Source organism: Rissa tridactyla, chromosome 2 (genome assembly GCF_028500815.1).
Source record: "Rissa tridactyla isolate bRisTri1 chromosome 2, bRisTri1.patW.cur.20221130, whole genome shotgun sequence".
Taxonomy (NCBI): Eukaryota; Metazoa; Chordata; class Aves; order Charadriiformes; family Laridae; genus Rissa; species Rissa tridactyla.
This window is the reverse complement of record NC_071467.1, coordinates 71,493,879-71,516,725: the sequence shown is the minus strand read 5'-3', so window position 1 is coordinate 71,516,725 and position 22,847 is coordinate 71,493,879. Positions and strand designations below refer to the sequence as shown.

Here is a 22,847-nt window from a genome sequence, read left to right as displayed (position 1 = left end):
TTGGAAATGTGGCATGTCCATAGTGTATGCCACTAAAAGCCACAGAACTAACAGAGGCTTATTTCTGTAAATGTTGTTTTAGCATTTAAGGATTAGGCTGCCACTTATAAAAACTCTCGGTCCATAAGAAATGCCTGTAGAATATACTGCTTTCTCCAAAACATTGCATTAAAAATGAAAAATAATCACAGAGTCAAAGCATAGCATCTCTACAAAGCATTTAAAAATAACTAAAACATTACTGTTTTACCTTTAGATTAAATCCAAACTTCCCGTCTTCATCTGGTATGATACGCACCAAAAGTAAATCTCCCTCAATTAGGTCATTCTGCAACACAAAAAACCAAACCAAAACTTTTCCAATTTTTAAAGGAAAATAGCAGCAAATTAGAAAATAGTGCATCCAAATTTAGATGTGCTGACCAAGAATACTCTATGTAAATCCATATTTAAAATAGGAAGAAGCTAATGTTACAGAATATACTCACGATTGTAACCTTTTAGATTGTGAAAATAGCAACACGCATAACAGCGAATATGTTCTCTGCTTGCTGTGTCCTAACACTGTTACTCTCATCTTAGCTTTCTCAATTGATAGCTCCTCTTAAAACTTTCGATGTCTTGTCTTTACTAAAGGAGACTTAGAAGGAAAAAACATTAGGCACTACACATTTGAACCAATTCTGCTCTAAGGACTATGAAGTTACTACTTCTTCCCCAGTTTTTCTCCTGTAAATGAGGGCATTGGTATCTTTGCAAGCGATCCACCAGTCAGAAGGATTAAAGTTGGCAGCAGCTACTGGACAGGCAGGTTTGGAGGCTGTTCGGCACCACTCTGGAACAGGCTGGAAAAAGGGGAGGAATGATCCACTACCATAGCGCCAGCTGGGAGGAGCTACTCTAGCTAGCACAGAATTGTGCCTGCTATTAAGACGTACAGTAGCTTGAGTTATCTGATCTTTCCTTGGAGGAATAAGATTTAATCACTTAAGTATTCCCATTCCACGAGGAACTTCCCCTGGTGATGCTTGTGGAAACCTGGACACTATGGAAATTAATGTAGTTGACAGGCTTGCCTATCATACTGTACACAATCTTGGATAAGCCTGAATAGTAAAGCAAGATTTATTGTTATTACTGCATAAAATACGCTCATCATGGAACATAACCACACTTTTTGTTGGTTGTTAATCTACAGTTCAAAGCTACATTTAGTACTAGTTTTGACTTTAAAAGAAGGAAATCAGACATACCTTATCACAGTAGTACTGACAGGAATCTTCTGTCGAGTTACTTTTTGTAATATTGTCATATGTTTCTAAGAACTGTTTATCGACCCCTTCCAACGCGTAAGAGCCAGAAATGTTACCAACTCCATTGGGAGACTGAGCCAAGGCTTTAGGTGAGGTACGGGTCAGAGAACTCCGTGTTGGACTGTTTCCCAATACATTCCTTCATTTAAAAAACAAAAATAAATATTACAAAGGTATTGTTATCCAGATTTTTAAATTAAATAGCAAAACATCCAAATGTACGGCCCAGTTAAGAGCAAGCCAACTTTGTACTTTAGATTTAAAACCACTTCTTGAGGTGCAGGGTAACAGGATTGGGAGTATGATCTAAACCTATAATTTGATCAGCAAACATCCAGAAGAATGGACAAAACAAGAGTAGCAAAATCATAGTATTTGGATGTATCCATGAAATGCACTGTTGCTGTGGTACAGGAAATCACAGTAACAGGAAGAGAGATGAATCCCAGGGAAAAGGCGCTTCAGTTGCCAATCCTACTCATGAAAACCTTCTGCCATGATTCCACTCTCATTCTTGCAAAGCACTTTTCATTCCTCCCTCTCATGACTGCCATCTCAATTTTATCCCTCCGCAAGAAGGTGCTTTGTGGAAAAGTCATAGCAAATTGTCAGAGAAATAGTGACAATGAAAGGTTTAATGACAGTTAATATATTCTGTCATCCAGTCAGCTATAACCATGAAGGACCCAGAATTAAATGGGGGTGCAGACCTGGCTAAGTCAGTCAAGAATTTTAAAATTCAAGGATAACATAAATGGGTGAGTAAACACCTAAATTCTTAGAATTGGCGAAATTGCCTGGTCATGCTCCAGGACAATTCAAACATTCATTTCGTTACATGCCCTCTTCTGAAGAAGATGAAGTGCAGACCTCTGTCAAACACAACTAAACCCCTTCTTTAATTAGATCAAACTCACAGATACCGTACGCATGAACAGATCCGTCTTTATAAACACTACATCGCACTTTGTGAACCTCTGTGCTGGGGAAACCCCAGGTGTAGCTCAGACAGTGTTTCATATCACTAACCGTGTTGCGTATGGCAAAAACTGAGTCCTAGCTACTTGTATTACCCAACTGCAGACAGACCTTGTGCTTACATGACAGATCATCATGCTCAGTGGCAGTACCTCTTGCAAGAATACTCTGCACTGCTACTGACAACCCAGCACTGCAACGAAGCATATTTGATCCTTGGAAGTACACCTGCTGTTAGTTGTTTATGGCAGTTTATCCCTAAAAGCAACATCAAATTCTCACAGGGTTAAAGTAGCAGAAGTATATTAAGTAAACCCTGGCACCGAAATTTGTAAATTCAAGCATTCATCTCTGCCCTGGTACTAGTCTAGCTAGGTATGTGAGCTTTTCTGAACCGTTTCCAGCAGCAACTGCTAGCTGTCAAAAAAGAAGTAATACTACACTATAGAGGAACGTAGCTTAGGCTTTTAATGTACAGGACTCGCATTGCGGCCAACTTTAATAATGCAAACACTTATTTCTCAGCTTATAGAAATCTGACTGCAACAAACACAAACATTCTGAAAGGTGCCATCAAGGAAACTTATTCTTGCCATAATATTTCTGATGTCGTTTTTATCTGATAGCTTCCAGGACGTGTCATGATGCCTGTGAAGTCAATGGTAAGCAAGTAGGAACACTGTATGTAAATATATCCTAAGAGTTTTTTCAGAACATTGCAATGTTCTGAAAAAACAAAACAAACAAAAAACCCAACAACAGACATTTCACTTACAAGTTGAGATTAGAGATCATAATGATTTTTCAGTGTAGAAAAAAATAACAGTATCAGAAAAATATGACAATTTTTTTCAGTTAATGCTTTCTGACACTACATAAAGAGTTACCAGATAAAATTGCCAGTGGATTTTTGCATCATTAATCTTTTACATCAGTTTTTAACCAACTTTTTTGTTTATAGTGACTAGGGGTGTATTAGGACTTAAGAATTTCCACATCCTGGTCGAAAAAAAATATTTTTTTTCCCCCCCACAAGTCTTTACAATCTTCATTGGTTTATATGTTTATTTGTGTCTTCTAACCATACAATACCAATACTTTGAAAAATCAGTTCAAGTTATGTATTTTATTATATATCTTAAAGCTAGAGATGCCATAGTAGAAAAGTTCAAAGAAAACTCACTTTGGCGATTCTTGTTCAGACGACCTGTTAAAAAAACAAAACAAAACAGTAAATGAACATAAGTTAAGTCTTGAGGAAAACAATAACTGAACTCTAATGAAAAAAAAATAAAAACGCCTGCACAAAAGCCAAAAGGTGTGCTCACAGTAAATTAAAGAATACTTAATCCTGTGCTGAAAGTCTGAATCAGACAATTATGAAATATATGACACACTCGACAAAAATCCCAGGACGGCTTTAACCACTCACTTCCACTTTTGGCACAAGCCCAACTACAGGCAACACGCATCTGCTACTGCAACTTGAACTATGTTGGAGTTTGAGGCAATTTAGTATGACACACTACATCATTTAAGAAACTTTTAAGTGTAGATCACGATGACTACAGATGTCACTGACTGTGTTTTCTAAAACTCAAACGTGGCAAAATCTTTATGTATAGGTAACAAAAAATGAGCACAGGCTGCTTCAGAAACGTGAATTTTCTTACACATTCTCGTAATGCAAGAGCAGAACAGATGTAGGCAGAAAACTTTAAGACAAAGCATAACTAAAGCAGAAGTGGTTACACAGATGAGGACAATCTAGCATGGAAAAGAAATCAAAATTTGCACTACATAGCATTTTCCAAGGCATTCAATTAACTTCATCAGAAGTCACCTGAAATAGCGAGCTAAACAATATTACATCAATTAAAACAATAGGTGTGACACTAAGATAAATTTTAAAGTAAAGGTTACCAAAAGGGTACTTGCAAAGCAAAGTAAGTTTAAGGCAGATGGGATAGCTTTACAAATTTGATTAAGTAATAACCAAAAAACCTGGAGTGATATAAGTCCATGCTGGAAAAATACAAACACAAGTAGTCTGGTTTGAACGCAGAATTGTTGAATTGTCAAGTTGTAGGAGGGAATTCACAGTATACAGTTAAAATTCCAACTGTTGTTCCCTAAAAACCCCTCAATACTAAGAATTACGTACTATGTTTCATCAAAACTACAGTAAAAATAGCAGCAGTATTAGTCTAGTTAAGTTACATGTATTCTACAATATGAAGAAATTCTTCCTTGAGAGGCGGGGATGGTAAAGCTTGATTCCCTACAAATTTGTGGAGGTTTGGGTTATGTGTACTTTAATTATTATTTTTTTTAAAGCACTACACTTCTTCCTTTTTTACTGCAGTCATGCCCCCCTTCTGATTCCACTGACATCCATCACCCCCGCTCTCCCACAAATACCTCTATTTCTCCTTGTTTGCAATCCCCATAGTACCCCCAGCAGTGCACAGCAGATCCTTTGGGAACGTCCATTGAACCTGTACTGTAATTGCTCAGTGAGAGGACAAGATCAGTTTAAGGTTTTCTTTTCTGCCTAGTCACTGACTTTCACTAATCTTGTAGAAAATTTTGTACCTTTGAAAACTCGATGCCTACATTAGATTTGACTGCAATCGTCCAGACATTCTAAAGTGGGAACAGAGGCAGACAGGCAGTGCAATGACATAAGCCTTATTTCCTTAGGAAGTCATGCTAAAAATAAAGAAACATTGGATTTATTTTCATTTAAGCTAATTGATTTCCTTCTGAGGCAAAGCACAATGAAACTGTACATCTTTTCTATGTTTTGCCACAGCAGAGCTACAGCTCTATTACTGAATTCAATGTAGAATTCACATTGCCTTAAGTTAACCCCTTCCAAAAGCCTTCCCCAAAAATTTACAATCTGTAAAACTGTGATGCAAACAGACACAATATCCCTATCTTAATATATCTCCCCTTCCCCCCCCCCCGCCCCCCGAGTAGAGTGAGGTTATTTGAGAAAGAAAACAACTTGATCTTCCATTCATATACCGTGTATACACATAGAGCAAATTTTTCATCATCTCGCCAATACATTCAGAGACTTAGATGTGGGATATAAATTCTTAGTAATGTTTGCTGAAGGTTTATCTGTTGGATTATTGCACTTTAATTCAACCATACCAGCTCTGAAAGAGTTACTGAATCACTCTGTAACCTTTTAAAGTGAAAAAAGGTAACCAAAAATTTGACCTAGGAAGCGAACAAATTCAGTGCTTAAAAGAATTCATCAGGGACAATGCAGCTGTGTCTTCCTAAAGTCTTTAGTAGCTCAGCACACTAGAGCTGCAGAATTTTGATCTCCGCAACTTAAATAGTATTTCTAACATTTAATTACTCACTGATATGTTAACATGAATAATTAGATGATCTTTTCTGGCTATACATTATTCCACATTTTACTAATGTATCTTCCTCATTTCACAACATAGGACAAGGACCATATTTTAAGTCAATAAAGAAGAACACTCACCAGACCAGCCATTCAACTTTTTCATCAAGAAAGAGCGCCCTTCCTTGCAAGGAGATTAAGCTTTCCATTGATGAAGCTAACAAGCACCACTTTAGAACTCTTCCTTACTCCACAATATATCTAAAATGATGCCATTTCAATCTTTCCTTCACTGTGGATTGCTCTGTTAGTGACAATCTTTATAATAAAACTCTTTGCCCTGAAGAAAAAATAATCTAACTTTCCTCTTCTGTCAGGAGGACAGAAAGAACAGGTCTTAAGGGAAGACCACTCCTCCCCATTTCAGTGTGCCCTACCAGGGAATTCTGCTATTCTGAGAACTGAGGACGATAAACTACAGCAGAGTAAAACCCCAAGAGAAAAGGGACAACTGAAACAATAGAACTGTAGCAACCCCCCTCCCCCCCACTTTAAAAACAACTGAAGGAAACATCTGTAGGTTTATGCCCTTGTGGTGTTCTTCAAGTTCTTAAAGCTTCTTTTATTCTAACACCTGCAGGGCTGGGACGACCAAGTGTGCCAGCACTTCCCTTACCACCTCTTTTCTGAGAGCTCACCATTAAAACTGGGATCATTAGTCATCAGCCAAATAAGTAGAAAATATTTAGTCACACTTTTTTTGCTGCCTTTTAGAGAAATTTATATACAGAATGACTTGCACAGTTAATGTTCATCATTTCTACAAACAAAATGACTGTGTAAGGTCTCCATGTAGATTGTTTGTACTGCATACTTAAGAGTACCGTTACAGGAAAAACTTGCAGACTTCATGGTATACACAAGTTTTCCAATGATTTTTCTATAAATTCCAAACATCCACATTTGTAAGCTGCTGCCATCACCCATATAAAAGGAAAATTTGAATTAGTCTGCATTGCCTCTATGGACGATATTCCAGTTTACTGACTTTCCATAAATGTTTCATACATTCTGATACTCTGCAACTGCTTGGCTTGCTGTAAAATTTGTCTTATCACAGATTTGCAATTCAACTTTGAGACTTTTTTGGATGTGAAATGACTGTTTTTTGAACTGGCAAGGAAAGCATAGTATGTTTTAATAAGGATGTATATTTAAAAAGAAAGGTTTACATGTAAGCAAAGCATATACATGTACTGTTTTCATGTATATTTGAGCAGAAAAGCACAGTAAAACTCATAAAAGTCTATTAGTAGTAGTCTTAAAACCCTAACTTGAAACTAACTGAAATGTTCTGAGATCCACTACCTAGCATTAGAACATCTTCCTTGAGAAAGACTGAAGTACATGAATAAGGGCAACAGACTCTTGTGAAATGCAGTTTATTGTAAGAACAAGGAACTGAACCCATCTACGTATGATTATAAATTAAGGATAAAAAACTTGGTTTAATTTTTTTTTTAATTATTTGCAATTTTCTATCAAGAAAGTAGTTACTAGGACTTGGCTGGATACATCTGAAGGGTACTTTCATCAACTGCACTGCTTTACAAATTTTGTTCACAAAAGGAATTATGTTGTAGTTAAAATAATGATGTGTTCCCATAGTACATTCACCAAATCTCACTATGAGCTACAGTTTATTGTCTATCAAAATGGCAACCTGAAAGAATTGAACAAACGCAGCATACGTTCAGGAAATCTATTTTCAGTGCAGTACCTTCACCAGTTGATGCATCACACTTACACCAGGAGCGTATATGCACTTCCAGAAATTCATAGCACAGTGCAAGTGAATTTCCGTTTTGTATACTAGTTCATCATTTCATTTCCTTCCCCTCCAACTCTGGCACTGTACACATTATGCCATCTATATCACCAGCAAAAGATAGTTTTAGAACGTAAGTTAAAGAGGTTTATAGCTCTGCAAGCATGTTTAACTTTAAGAGAAAAGCTTATGCGTGAATATATTGCATTTATAACAAGTAGAATTGTAGACCCAAAGTAATTTAGGTTGAAAGTTATCTTGAGAGATCACCTAAAGTCTTGTTCAAAGAACAGCCAACATCAAAGTTAGATGAGGACGTTCAGGTCCTTGTCATGTTGCATTTCGAGGTTTTCCAAGGATGGAAACACCTCTACCTTTCCGTCAATGTGTACGAGGTTTTAACTAATCTCAGTGGGATTTTTCCCCCCCCCACCCACTGTCTTTTGAGCATTTCCCTTGCTGTAACTTGTGTCCATTGCTTCACCTGTTTTTGCTGTGCGTCTCTGAGAACAGTTGGTTCCATATTCTTAATAACCCTCTTTTGGCAGAGTAAGGCAACAACGTAACCAGGCCCCTCCTCAGTCCTTCCTGTGCCCCCACACTGAGTCTTCTGGTTCTCCTCATACCTCATACTCTCTCTAAATAACTAGCCAGATTTATCTCACGAATCAATGCATGACTTTAGGTATAAGATCTACAATGCCTCATCTGTCAGCAAGTTTTTCTCACTGACTGATACTATACCTCATGACTTAGAAATGTGTTAGGTCACTGAGTCTACTCTGAAAAACTACTAAAACTCTTGTTCCTAGGCAGTCTGATGTTCTAAACTAAACAGACATCTTTGGTTTATTTCATTACAGAGAAACTGAATACAGTTCAAGTAGGGAGACCCTCCACACATTGGTTACTTTTCCAAGCCAATAATCCAGTTATTTTTTCCCTTAAAATAGCGCCTTATATACATAGTTAAACTCATATATTCTTACTAACATATACCCTTCCTACTCAGAAAAGTGTGTTCAAAAATATGAAAAAGGGCATTAATAGGGCAAGCAACAGCTATATTAACACGCCAAACAATTCCACCTATGGTATAAAAACATTTTTAAAAGGCTATTAATAAGCTATTAAACCTGAATTTACAAGGTCAAAAATAAGCTCTGTTCCTCACATAAAGGGGAAATTGGTCCTACACTAGTAACATGAATAAGATTATCTTGAACCGCAAAGAAACCCGCTTGTTTTAGTACCCTTTGCTTCTACCACCTTCTTGTCAGAAGAAACACCTCCTTACTTTAATGAGACAACATTCAATTAAGGGGCAAGCGTGGGTGTCGGTCTTCCCACAAAGCCAGATTAAAACCTTAAATTCATGAATAGGGTAAGAGTGGAGGATACTCTTCCCTTTTCATAGAGACTGGCTAAAAGCCACGTACGTTCCCCGCAGGTGGTTTCTTAGAGTTTAAGAGCATTAAACAACACAGTGGCTTTCAGTTTTCATTTTTTGACATTCATTCATTCACTTTCATTTCTCATTTCACTGTTAAGTGTGAACATCTGTATCACACCTCACACACCATAAGATGCTTGAAAAAAGGGAAAGGAACACGTAGGGAAAATTACAGTTCAAAGCTTCTTAAATACTACTCAGTTACATGTCTGTATTTTCATGGCATACCTTGGACCTTGGCATTTTAAGTTCACCAAGTGTTTAAAATGTGTATTATTGAAACATTTAAATCTACAGATTTTTACTTTACAACAAATACTTGAACATAAGGAAACAAGGAAACTCATTTTAGTAATTTCAATTTTCACTTATTTACTTGAAGGTAAAGGGTAAGCTAGTTTCTTTCAATTTTTTTTCTGTTCTTGTAACGGCTCATCAGTGAAGCATCCTACACATTAACTACTGGGTGTGACAAACATTAAGTTACATTCCCTATATATTAGCTACATTTTAAGTTTACTTTTTTTTGAAAAAACAAAAGTCAATACCGAGAACCAGAACTTGCACAGGGGATGGACAGTGTAGTCTTTCAAGACAAAAACTGTCATCTGATACAAGATCAAGCATGTCAGAGTACAAGATTCCAAAAGCCTACTGCAAGCCTAAAGCCTATTGCCCCAGTTAAAGCCAAATTAGATTTGAAGGTTACTGCTTAAATTTCTCAACCTGGTCCTGAAACAGTGCCACATACTTCAATATGACTACTTCAATTCTGCTGTGGCCTTTTGCCCTCAAATGACACATCAGTTACAGGTTGCATTAGCGTCACAGAAAGGTGTATCACTAATGATGATTTTTTTCCCTCTACACAAGTGAGGCTTTCCTCATTCCAAATTTGGAAACTCCAGTAGTACCCTTTATCAAGAAAAACTGCAGGTACCATAACAGGCTTAAAAAAGGGAAAATTGTGATCAAAATATTCCCTGCACAAGTCCATCGGCCAGCCTTTAAAAATAACCATTTGTGGTTTAAACCTGTTACACTGAAAGGGAAACATTTTTCTCAAAGACAAGCTCTTCCAGGAGCTCATCCAGGCTACCTATCAGGATAGCAGATGGTCAGGATGGGTTGATGCCAGGTAGCCCGTTGGTATGACACAACTTTGAAAAAAACCCCACCAAATTAAAGCAGCTTTTCAGCAGAGATAAATTTAGAAATAAAGCCTCATAATATAATTTGTTCTATTTTCTATCTTAAAGGAAAGCCCTAAAGCTCCACATTCATAACTATTGCCTAATGCATATCTCTGTGCTTAAGGACATCTGAAGATAAGGTATGTAACCTCACAGAACAGAGGTTTTCTACCTTGCTTAAAATAAGAAATGTAGTAAATCAGTAGCAGCAGTGCTTCAATGAAGAAAATGTGAATCTCTGAAGAAAAACATCTTCAGGAAGCTGAAGTCAAGACTAGGGAAAGCCAAATTTAACTGAAAAACAATTATCAAACAAGTACACTTACTATAATGTTTTACCTCAATATTATTCTTGAAAACATTTTAAAAACAAAATAATAGTAGTAGCATGTGCATACATATGTAGACATGGGATAAATATAGTGACAGAGCGAGTACAACATACAGTCAGAAGATTGTATTACCTGTTCTGGACTGGTGAGGCACAGTCATAACAAAAAGTGTGGTCTAACACAGAAAGCAACCTATAAGACTTCAGAAGGCTCAGTGTGGGCTCCACGTCTGTGTGTAGTGTTAATTTTTCAGTGGCAGTAGCAGTCGGATGAGTCGGACAGCAGCAGGGCAACAAAGAGGAGAAAGAACTGACAGGGGAAGCTTTCTTCACAAAGGCTGGGGAGCCCTGGGCTAAACAAAAGTCCTCTTGAAGTCCTCTTCAGCACTGTCTTTGATGACAGGTTTTGTATGCAGCTGTGATTTGAGATGGTTGGCTTAGATAGGCAAACCTATTCATGCCCTGTGAATAAAGCTCTATTTAATATATGTTAATTTGAGATTAGAGCAATTTTTTGTCCATAATACATATGTAATAGACAGCTCCAATCTTTTCTGCAGACGCTAATCTGAGAGAGAAAGATTGTTTCTTTTCACTTTGTCTGAGCCTCAAATTGTACATGGATGTGAAAGTACCTTAGATAATTTGGGCAGCAGAAGCAGTCTAGCTACACTGACACAAGACTCAAAAGCTTGCCCTGGTTTTCTGTAGTTCATCTATACACGTGGTTTGCTCTATTTTGTAATTTTCTTTTTCCAGTCACAGCCTGTAGGATATACCTTGAATTTCTGCTAGATGGTAGAATGTTCATACAAAATACGTTTTTTAAGACAATCACTGTATTCTTCAGGGAAACAATATAATGAAAGTCAAAATATTCTTGGCCCTTATCTCCAACATGATTATTTAGAAGCATTTAACAGTAAACATAGTTCTAGGTGTTGACAGGTCAACACATTAGAACACATTTAAAGAAATGGAGGAAGAAATGCTAATAACTGATGTGTTTTATGTCCTCTAAACTAAGAGCTGTTCCACATAGTTTGTTTTCTAAATTGTGTAATGTTTTATAGAAAGAAAATAGAACTTGATTGATTCTCTTAAGTGAGTAAACACAGCAAGGAAGAAATCGATTATTAAGAAAATAATTATGCTTGGTATTGCCAGGAGGTAAAACAAGGTGTATAGGAAAATAAGTGCAGGTTTATGTGCTCTGCCAGTGGTGGCTTCTACAGTTCTGATACCCACCAAGGTTCCAAGCATACCTTGGTAGGATTAGGTACACAGTAAGTTGTCTTATGTAAATTTTAACAATATATTTGTCTCAACAAGCGCTATATCACCACAGATCAGTTTGAAGGTAGGTCTATCTTGGACCACTCGTTGTTTTGACAAAAAAGACGCAAGACATTACACAGGGACTGAAGTGAAACAGGTGAAAACTATCCCCCCCAGCCCTGAAATGCCGATGGCAGCCTCAAAAATAGAGAAGAGCCATATCCGATGCTAACTGCAGCATGTACAGTCTTGAGCTTCAGCCACAGTAAATGAAATTGATATAAACATATGATGTTGACAAAAAACGAGCAGCTGCATTATTATAATTAAGATTTGAGGTCCCAGGCATAACAACTCAGCAATTAAAAAACAGCATCTTACAGTTGTTTGCTAGTAGCTCTCCAAAAACTTTCCAATTTTTTTTCACAAAGCTATTAATTAGTTATAATGAGCATTAACTAATACCTCTTTTGATAGTGTCAGCTGGCAGGCTAGGCAGTATAAAAAAAAAAGGGGCCTTTACAGACAACATATGTTATCAGGACTATGAGAAGCTGCTCTTCACTCTCCTCTAAGGAAAAAGAAAACCAGATTTACAATTTCAATATTTTTCCATAAAATGTTAATCTCATATTTTGTTAATGTCAAATGTACTAAAGATCAGCATGGCAAAAATGAGTAAGTAGGTTTTATCAGTATTCTTCAAGGTGAGTTATAGTTAATATCTAAGTATTCCTGAAGTGTGGCAAAAGTCCAGGACAAGTGTTTGGACATATTTAATACTGAAGATATGCAAGTTAAACTTCCATTTTAGCTAATTTTTTAGATTTAGCTAATAGTGTTAGATTCCCTCTTCAAACAAAGCACTCAGGGGGAAAAAAGATTTGACTACACATATATACATTTAATTTTACTTTACGTCTTTCAACAGGGGGACTGAGGTAAGTAATGACTACTCTAAGAATATAAAAGAAGAAAAATTGGAATGTGGACTAACATGAACTGCTGAAAACTCCAGCATAGAGAAGAAACATGTTTTTGGTTTGGATGGTTACTGTATATTTTACCTTAATTGTTAAAAAGGAAAGTATTAATGACCATTTTACTTCACAAAAGTAACAGTACAAGAAGGATAATTCATTCCATGCATTACATTCATCTTTGAAAACACACACTTGAAATTTAAATTAATCACATTTATGCAGGCATTTTTTCAGTTATCTGCAGAGTATCAAATATTATAAACATACCCAGGAAACCAAGAATGCATTGGCGATAAGACATATAGGAAGTTTGGTTTATACGAGGTAATAACAGCAATCTCCTCCACAGTGGGTGATATTACTCAGATACAGCATAGTCATATAGTGCTCAGAAAATAGATGAACTGAATTGAATGAATTGAAAATTTTCAAATTTAGAACATCCTATTTTCAGTGTTTGAGAAACAGCACAAAAGCAAGCTTTCCCACTCCATTCTCAGTAGGCATCAGAAGATGAAACAGGAAGGAAAGGAAAAAAGTCCAGGGGAAGAAAAGAAAAAGGAAAATACAAGAAAAAAAACTCAATATACTAAACTGTCAGGACACAACCCGTCAGTCACACAACACAGCATGGTAATTTAGTTTTCTGTCTACAGCTTCTACCCTCATTATCTCCTTTTATGATCTGCCTCTCATTATTTTTACTGATAAAATACTTCTAAAAGTGTATAATCTGTAAACAGAAGACACGGCTTCCTATCCATGACTATTCACAACATCTAGAGGCATCACCTTTCTATATTATTATGGCTCCTACTGACGCTACTAGTATTAAGGTTCTGACTTCCAGTCGGAAAGATAGAAAAACAATTTAAAACACCACAGTAACAATCTCCAAATATGCATATATGTTAGTTTTTCCCTGCTTTCATAGAAAGGTCTCTGCTGTAATGTACTAACAATACATAAATAATAAACAACAATAAATTCATATTTGAAGAAAACAGTTTAAATCCACAGTTTAAAGGTACAGTTAGTAGCTGCACACTATCACAGAGGTAGGCGAGTCCTATCAGCTTCCATTAATACATTGCTTCTCAAAATACATATTGCCTTAGAGTTACTAGGGATCACTAGAAACTATTTTCCTTTTGTAACATTAAAAAGGAACCTGCATTTTAATATATAATATTCTCCCCAGCTGGAAGTTTTAAAGTAGCTCTGTTTTATTTTGGAGACTGAACAATTAATGACTTTGTACACTATTTCTGAAGTTAATATTGTGTTAGTCTGAAGTTACTCATTAAGAAATGCCTCTGTAAGATAAGAGTGAAGCCACACATAAAGTGTAATATAAGAGCAAACAAATAATCAGTGCATAAAGATAGATGCTTCAAGCCCTGGAAGCAAACCTAGCAGTGTTTAGAACACTTCAGGGGAGAACAAAGTTGGTCCTGAAGGAATACAGTAAAAATACCTCAAGGCAAAAAGCAGAGACTGCCTTTAGACTAGCAATCTACAGTTCCTCTGGGGGAGAAGATGGATGACTACTAGCATTATTATGTTGTTGTGTTTACTCAAATGCAGTAACTCTTTCAATTGATGATGCTGAGCTGATGATGTGGAATATAAGTGAACTCTTAAAGGAGGTCAATAAGTATTCCCCGCCTCCCCCCCCCCCCCAAAAAAAAATAATTAAAAAAAGGAAGAGTTTATAACAGGTAGGAAAGGGGTGCAGAAACTACTTGGAATATTATTATTAATAATTCTATAAATATTATAAATATTGCAGTTATGAACAGGCCTGCCTTAATAGCTTGTCTATTTTTACTGAGAACTCAACTGCTGAGAATTGTTTAGGGATGAAGGGCTGGTTTGTTTTTAACTGGGCATTTTGTATTTGCAGTTTAGCAATTTGTCAAAATAAAGCTGATGCAAACATAAAACTGAACTCCTTTTAATATTATAACCGATGATGATGATTTTATACTAAAGCTGTTTGTTTTTTTATTTGGTGTTTTTTAAAAAAAAAATTAAAATAGGCAACAAATTGTTTACAGAAGTCCTTACCTCCTTTGTGGACTACGGTTCTGAGAGAACTCCGAATCACTGTCCTTTGATGTTGGAGAGCCCTTATATGTATAAAAAACATCCTCTGTTTCAGTAATATAACTAATCTCATTTGTAAGGTTATCTACAGATGAGTGTCGTGGTTTACGAATTTCGTGACGTAGTCTAGGACTCCGCCTTAAAAATAAGGAACACAAACACAATTTGGAAGTTCATAAAACTTTATCAAAGTGAAATTTCTATCCTATTGCAATCTACATCCCAAAATCTTAATGACAGGCCTACAGGTCTCACTTTAAATAATCAATTTTTAAACATTTTGTATGGTATACTAGGAAATCACACACTGCTAGGTTCAGTACACTGAACTGATTTGGTTTTGCCCCGCTCTAAAATGCTACCTGTACTGTTAAAGTTCTAATCAAAGGGTAATTCAAGTTGGAAGGGACCTATGGAGGTCATCTAGTCCAAGCTCCTGCTCAAAGCAGGGTCAACTGAGGTCAGAGACGACTGCTTAAGGCTTTATCCAATCAGATCTCAAAAAACTTGAGGGACAGAGAGAGACTGCACAGCTTCTCCAAACAACCACTGCTCAACTGTGCTTGTGATGAAGCAGTTTTTAATTATGTCCAGATAGAGCTTCCCCTGTTTCAACATATACCTGTTGCTTCATCCTCTCACCATGCAACACTGAAGAACCTGGCCTCATCCTCTAGCTGGCCTCCTCCTAAGTATTGCCAGGCTGTTATTAGGCATCCAGGAAACCCTTTCTTCCCCAGGCTGAACAAGTGCAGTTGTCTCAGCCTCTCCTCATAGGTAAGTGCTCCAGCCTCCTGACTACCTTGGTGGCTGGTGGCCTTTCCTGAGGTCACTCCAGTTTGTCAGTGTCTTTCTTGTATTCGAGGACACAAAAGTGTCTGCAACATTCTAATAATGCCTAATGAATGCTAAGCAAAAGGGGAATAAATCACTTCCCTTGATCTACCATCTATGCTTCTGTTAATACCGCTAGGTTACTGTTGGACTTAGCTACCAGGGCACACCGGATAGCTCATGTACTGTTTGCTGCCTATGAAGATCAACAGGTCCTTTTCCAAAGAGTTGCATCGCAGACAATACCGTTGCACTGGGTTCTTCCTTCCCAGGACTTTGCATTTGTCTTCACTGAATTTCATGTAGTTCCGTTTGGCCCATTTCTTCAGATTATCAAGGTCCCTTTGGATAGCAGCCCTGCCCGCAAGCTGATTGACTCATCTCCCCACTTTGGTGTCGTCTGCAAACTTCATAAGCAAACATTCCATTGCCGCCTCTAGGTCATAAAGATTTTAAGCAGGACAGGTCCCAAAACAGACCCCTGCAGTAGTCTACTTGCTATTGGCCTCCAGGCAGAGTATGACCCATTAACAACTCCCCTCTGAGTCCAGTCATCCAACCATATTTTATTTTTTTTTAAACCACGTTGTTGTCCACCCTGTCAGAACATAATGTCTTAACTTGGGTACAATATTTTGTCAGACTGTATCAAAAGCCTTGCTAAAGTTGAAGTGACACCCACTCTTCTCCTGTCATCATATATATAGTCAGAATAACAATGTTTAAATATATATATGTACCCCCTACGTAATTATTCTGCTAAAGTACATACAATTAGAGAAGGTAGGAGGCTGGAAGGTATGGGGAAAGGCTGAAACTGGATTTACCAATTAGGGGTAACAGGAGGTGATCGAGATGGAAGGCTTTTGGTCTCTAGATGCTCAACCGATAAAGATCGTCTCATAGATGGGTTCCAAACCATCCCACCTATAACTTTTCTGCAGTACTGGCTGTTTACAGACCTGAAAAGAAATAAAAAACTGTACATTAATTATTTTGCATAGAAAACTTCAATAAAATATGCTTATGAAAGTCAATTTTATAATTCTTGTGTTTTTTAAGAGTCCCCTGTGCTTACCCCTCCCTTGCTTATGCATTTACATTGTCACAGAGCCATTTGCTGTCCTTCACTTGTGTCAATAAAACTGTTAATCCCTGCTACAATGCTAATCACAAGTCTGAGTAAAAATAACTTTTTCTGAGAGTTATTTTTAACCCAATTGTGTTTAAGATGATGGAGGGGAAAACAGGAAGTTCGGTATGTCCTATTGGCACTGAACTGAGTGCCTGACAAAACATGGCTCAAATAGAGACAAAAGATTCTAGATGTTCCCTGTTAGAACTCATAAAGGGGTAGTAATTCACTAATGGCTTCACTAAGCACAGGACTACTTTAACCATCTACCTGCTGCCTCAGCAAGTAAAAGCTACACCAGACCATTCTCTATTTCCAGAGGGAAGCCACATTTGAGTGATGTGTTCCTTATAGGAATAAACCATGAGAGAAAGACCTGCCATGAAAAGGGGATCTCCAAGTCTGGATTGCTTTTTGTGACAAGAACCTGACAAGATAAGGTTCGCATCAGAATCAGAATCTCAGCCAGGAAAGCAATAAAAATATCTTACTAGTGGAATTATACAGCATAAAGAAAATTTTTAAGTAGATAAAAATTGAGATAAACTAACTTGTATGCATCCTTTTACACAGCATTCCAAGACAGACAAGCAGAGAGATAAACTGCTCATCCTGAAGTTTACAGGTCTAGGATTTCTCATGGAAAAGTAGCAATTTATGAGATTACAGAGAAAGCGCCTTTGGCTCTTTAAGTCTTGAGCTGTACATAATAGGTGGCTGTGACATGTGAGCTACAGAGCTGAAATGTCTTTATTTTACAGAGCATTAAAAAAAATATTTGTTTATGCTGTGGATATTAGTCATGCTAATATCAAACCTTAAGTATGCTTTCCATCGTACTACTTTTTGTTTATACTAGTAAAACAGAAAAAGTAATCTTGTATTTTGAAGTATATTACATATCTTGTTCATGATTTTAAAGCAAATGCATTCCTTCATCTTCCAAATGTGTACTTTTAAAGCTTCTCACAGTTTAAAAAACAATGAGGGAAAACTTAATATGAAGCATCTAGATGTCAAAATTAGTAACCCATGGATGTTTTTAAGCTTAGTAAACACACAGTCCATGAACTCAGGAGACGCTTTTGCCTGTATTATCTATTTTATTTCTATAAGTCTTATGAATATCAATGACAAAGCACAAACTGCTCTGGCCTTCTATAAAAACAAAGAGTTCTTTCAAAGAAGCCTTATATGGGCAAAGTGGAGAGGGAGAGCAGAAAAAGAGGATGTCTTACAAAAAGGCATCTTGAAGAATTCCACATATTTTGCACTAATCAATTTTCCTTTTTTACTAGTGCCTATTCATGCATTTTCCAATGCAGGTGACTTTTGAGATGCAACCTAATTTGTGTGATGGAATTCAAAGCCCTAACCCCAAACCCTGACCACAGAACCACTTAAACAATATATTCTGTAGATATTTCAGTACATAACATAAAGAACCTCCTGAACTCCAAGCAGCTGCTCTTCAGATGTCAAATACAAGGGTATTTCTCAGCAAAGATACTGAGAGGCTAATGCCTTTCTGGAATGGACTGTCATATCTTGAGGTGACAGTTCCTCGCCCCCATCTATCACCAAGGTTATCCTTTGTGAAAAAAATAGGTACACTTCTAGCTTTTCAACAAGGAATGAGAATATGCCTGAATTCAGCATTCAGTCCAGAAATGTTGAATGAACGTATCTCTCAATGTTGGAGATGTGATTCATCCTGCCCTTAGAATAAGGCTTACAGGCAATTTATACAACTCAGCAGCCTAACTTATATGGAATTCCACTAGTACCTTAAGCTAAGAGAACCCAGAAGGGCACAGAGATGTGCAAATAAGAAATTGTACTAAAGGGTTGCAAGAGTTCAGCTATTTGAACTGATGCAATAAACACTAGGGTATCTGCCTCACATGACTGTAAAAGAACATAGTACAAGAAAGCCAGAAATCCCAGAGGAAAACTTGTGATACTTAAGGTGGTAAAACCTGAATGTAACCCTCTTCAAAGCTGACAGAAGCTGGATGAAAAGTTATTGAAGACAAGTCAATCTTAAAACCTCCAGGGTTATATGGTGTGGTTGATGGGGGGTTTTGTAGTTCTGGGTTTTTTTGGGTTTTTTTGGGTTTTTTTTTTTGTTTGTTTTTTGTTTCTTTGGTTTTGTTTGTTTTACTCAATAGAAAATTTTGCTCCCTTTCATATGGGAGAATGCAGAATCCCTTTTTTGGTTGCGTAGCTTCCACATGAGCTCAGCACCATCCTTGAAAAGGAACATGGAAGCTCATGTTGTCTCTTACAACATTCCACAATCACAAACAAGTAGGAAAGCAAAAATTTTCAACGTAAGACAGATAACTTTGGAAATGACTTGTTCACACCTTTTCTTAAATCTTTGAGAAAATAATTTGTTGAGTGACACTAAGTTGATAGGAACTACTGAAAGTCTTCCAAAATTACTGTTGCTTCTTATGTACTTTAACAGTCTCTGATAATAAAGGTTGCTGAGTCATTTCTGCCTCACATAGATCCTAAATTTCATGTTTGTTTCTGGCATAATACGGCCAAAGAATGCATTAGTACGGAGGATGTCATTAAGCTGACGGACAATATCACAATTAACAGTTCTCCCTAGAGATTCCTTAAGAGCTTAAGTAAGCAATTCACTAGAGATGAATGCCTCAAGAACATGAAATTACTTAAGTCGTCCTTCTTAATGACTCAGTTCAACAATGAGAACTATCCTGCATGTTACAGGCTATTAAGAAATTCTAACAGTAAAATTTGTCAAAAATCCAATGTTTTGTAAAAATTGGAATGATACTAAATTGGTATCCTTTGGAACTTGTACTGTTTTCTTTCTTAACAATACAAGGGCTGTGCAATGCCTGCGTGTACATGTGTATATACAAGCATCAGGATTTTGAATTTGTTTGCAAATTTGAGAGAAATAAAGGACTCCAGGATATGACAAGCCCACATGCTTTGAGAAAGTCACCTCCTCGAAAGCTTTACTATAGGAAGAACGAGTCCATATAACTCCATAGAGGAGCTGATTTTCAAAATACGGATCTGTAAAACACTAAGAAAATCTAAGAAAATTAGATTACTGTTCGTACAAGTACTTGTTTTACTTGCTTTAGCTATGATCTAACACCAGCTGAAAATATGGAATTCCACTCCAGCAGAAAACATAACATTTTATCAGCCTCCTAGTGTTGGACAGCCCTCATGGGCTAAGTGCTTCATTTACAAGCAATACTAGTCCACGTGGTATGAATTTCTGCAGTGTCTAAAGAGACTTGACAGTATGAAAACCCAGCCAGCCACCAAATTCTGGGAAGCTATTTGAAATATGATGACATCATTCAAAAGCTGAAGCTTATCCAAATAGGAAAGAGAGAAGCAGTCTGACAAATTAAATGTAAAGTTAAACTGTTACAGGAACACACTGCAAAAAAAAAAAACCAAACCACAAACAAACACCACCCACAAACAGAGAGAAAACAATAAAATATTCTCCAAAAATCATCAGAACAAGCAGGTTTCTAGAGTTGGCAGAGACTATAGATGATCAAATGACCAAAGAATCCTCCAAAATTTCTTTTTAATTTCTTTTTCATTCACTATTAATATGAAAGATTTTTGATATGTTTCATTTCTGATATGTTTCGACAGAATTTTTTTCAGGGGTGGGGTGGGGACAGGACACAGATGACACTATGGTGCCACATGACACGACACATTTGTAGCTGAATTGCTGATACATGAAAACAACAGAACAAATCAACATAATGAAAGAAATCACTGGGACTGACAGTTACAAAAAATATCTAAAAGCCTCTAAGATGAAACAGCAGAACTACTTGAGTATAACCTCCCACCTTAAACTAGTGATTTAATCTATTCAAGATTTCAAAAAGACATTTGCCAAGGTCCTTTAAACCCATAAAGAAACTAAAGAGCTAGAGAATAGGGTCCTCACGTGGAGGAAATACCTGTTCACTTGTGACATAGAAGAGAGAATAGGAAAAAATGTTTTAGACTTATAGCGAAAAAAAGATCAGCAGTGAAGTCTTAGAGGGATATCTGTTGGGGGCTCTTCTATTCAACATATTCTCCAGTGATGGAGAGAAAAGAGTGAACAGAGTTTGCTCAAGATATCAGTCACAGAGGATGGCAAAAATAAAGGTCATTTGTGAAGAAATGCAGAAGGACGTTACAACATCAAGTGGCTAGACAATGAAGATGAAGTTTCATGAAGTTAAGGCCCAGTTGGTGCATATGGGAAGGAACAATCCCAACTTCATACAGCAAAATGAAAGGCTCTGAAGTACTACTTTCGGGGAACTAGATCTCAGGTACCACTACGAAAGTACCAGCTCCATGACTAGCAGAAACCGATGAGACAAATAAAAGATTAGAAGTGTCACAAAAGATAACACAAAATATCTCAGATACTTGGATCTCGATGCCAGTAACAAGTGGTTGGTATGACACACTCCAGAAATGGCCCTAACATATTAAATAATGTGTATATGACACTAAGGGGTAAACAGTTCAAAACAAATCTGTTCTGCAAATTCTCTTATTGGATCATTAGCTAAATGACATTTTTACTTTCTAGTGTTTTTTATACCTCAAACTGAAATAGCATGTTGAAAAAATACCAGTAAAACATACTTATATTCAAATACCTTTTAAGGATATTATAAGAAAAATTCTATTGTAAGGACACCATATTGAAGAACTTGTCAAATGGTTCACATACAGACAGCTGTGGGCAGAACTGAACTCTGTCACTCCAACTTGAGCTATCATTGACACAAATCCTCCCCTTCCCATTACAAAGCAAAACATTCCTTTCACAGAATACTTACTTTGCTGGATTTCTAGAACCCAGGGTCCAATAATGTGACAATATCTTTTTTTCATGAGGTAGTGATTTCTTTGCCTGAAAAAATGTGTGATGCTCTACACAAGATTTCCATAGATTTTTGCATGCTCTGTAATTTAACATGTTGAAGGCAACAATATGCTCTCTGGATTCATTCTGTAACAGTAAGAAACACCATATTTCAATATATACAAGCAGATCAAACACAGTAAACAAGCTCATAAAACAACAATAAAATTAATTTTAGCTTAAATAAGAAAAATGCATTGGGGAGGGGGAGGGGCGGGGGGGCAGAAATCAGCATATAGTAGATTCTGAACTGGAGATGGCCAAGATAGCCCTGTGCCTCTATGAAATTCTAAACTGCAAAATGGACACTTCAAAAGTTTAAGCAATACTGAAAAGTTATTAAGTTTTTCAGTTCCTAATCTTTACCACATTAATGAAATATTTAAGTCTACAGTGGTAAAGACTTTGTATATACAAGCATAACATTAAACAACTAAATATAGTTTCAGGTTTCCAGACAGATCTTGACCTCCTATGACAAATAAAACTCAAACTTTCCATTAAGGATGCAATGTAGAAAGGAAAAAACCCTCAATCTTTGAATTCAAACTCTTCACATAAGGCTTCAATTCAATAATGTTCTTTCAAGAGCCATAGTATGCAAAAAGCATCTGCTTAATAGTCTTTTAGAAGATACTAAAGATGTTAACACTGATCCATCTTTGGGGAAAGAAAGTAGCTGTGATGGGACTGGAGCTGCTTTCTGGATGGATAACATGAGGCCACAATGAGGAGATCGAAAGGAGGCAAAATACAAAGCTTGTGTGTCTTGGTGCAAACTCTTGTAACTTCAGTGCCAAAGTACTAGTGAAACACAGGTATAACAACTGTGCGACCCACGTTTCTTCCCATACCATCTGTAGCACTTGAGCTATTTCACACCCCAAAGGAGTTTTGCACAATATATAGCTTTGGTTAGTTAATATAGTTATTGATGCAAAGAAAGTGGAACAAAGAGTAATGCAAAGAGGAGAAAGGAAGATAACATGAGACCTGAGTTAATTGCTATCACAGCTCAGCACTTCAGTGAAAAAAAGCAAGTATTTGATTTCATCTCTCATCTTTTCCAGCTGCTCTGAATTATG

The 22,847-nt window shown here is 36.8% G+C and overlaps 1 protein-coding gene across 8 annotated transcripts in view; it reads right to left on the bottom strand.

Moving 5' to 3' along the window:
- Window positions 1-22,847, bottom strand: part of PTPN3 (protein tyrosine phosphatase non-receptor type 3) — a 202,833-nt gene that overhangs the window by 34,859 nt on the left and 145,127 nt on the right. For all 8 annotated transcript variants that reach the window (XM_054192934.1, XM_054192932.1, XM_054192933.1 and 5 more), the window contains 6 exons: window positions 21,677-21,849; window positions 16,501-16,635; window positions 14,801-14,977; window positions 3,475-3,498; window positions 1,254-1,452; window positions 251-328 (listed from right to left, as the gene is read on the bottom strand). In XM_054192934.1, the coding sequence (XP_054048909.1) occupies window positions 251-328; window positions 1,254-1,452; window positions 3,475-3,498; window positions 14,801-14,977; window positions 16,501-16,635; window positions 21,677-21,849 (786 nt within the window). The remainder of the gene's footprint in view (window positions 1-250; window positions 329-1,253; window positions 1,453-3,474; window positions 3,499-14,800; window positions 14,978-16,500; window positions 16,636-21,676; window positions 21,850-22,847) is intronic.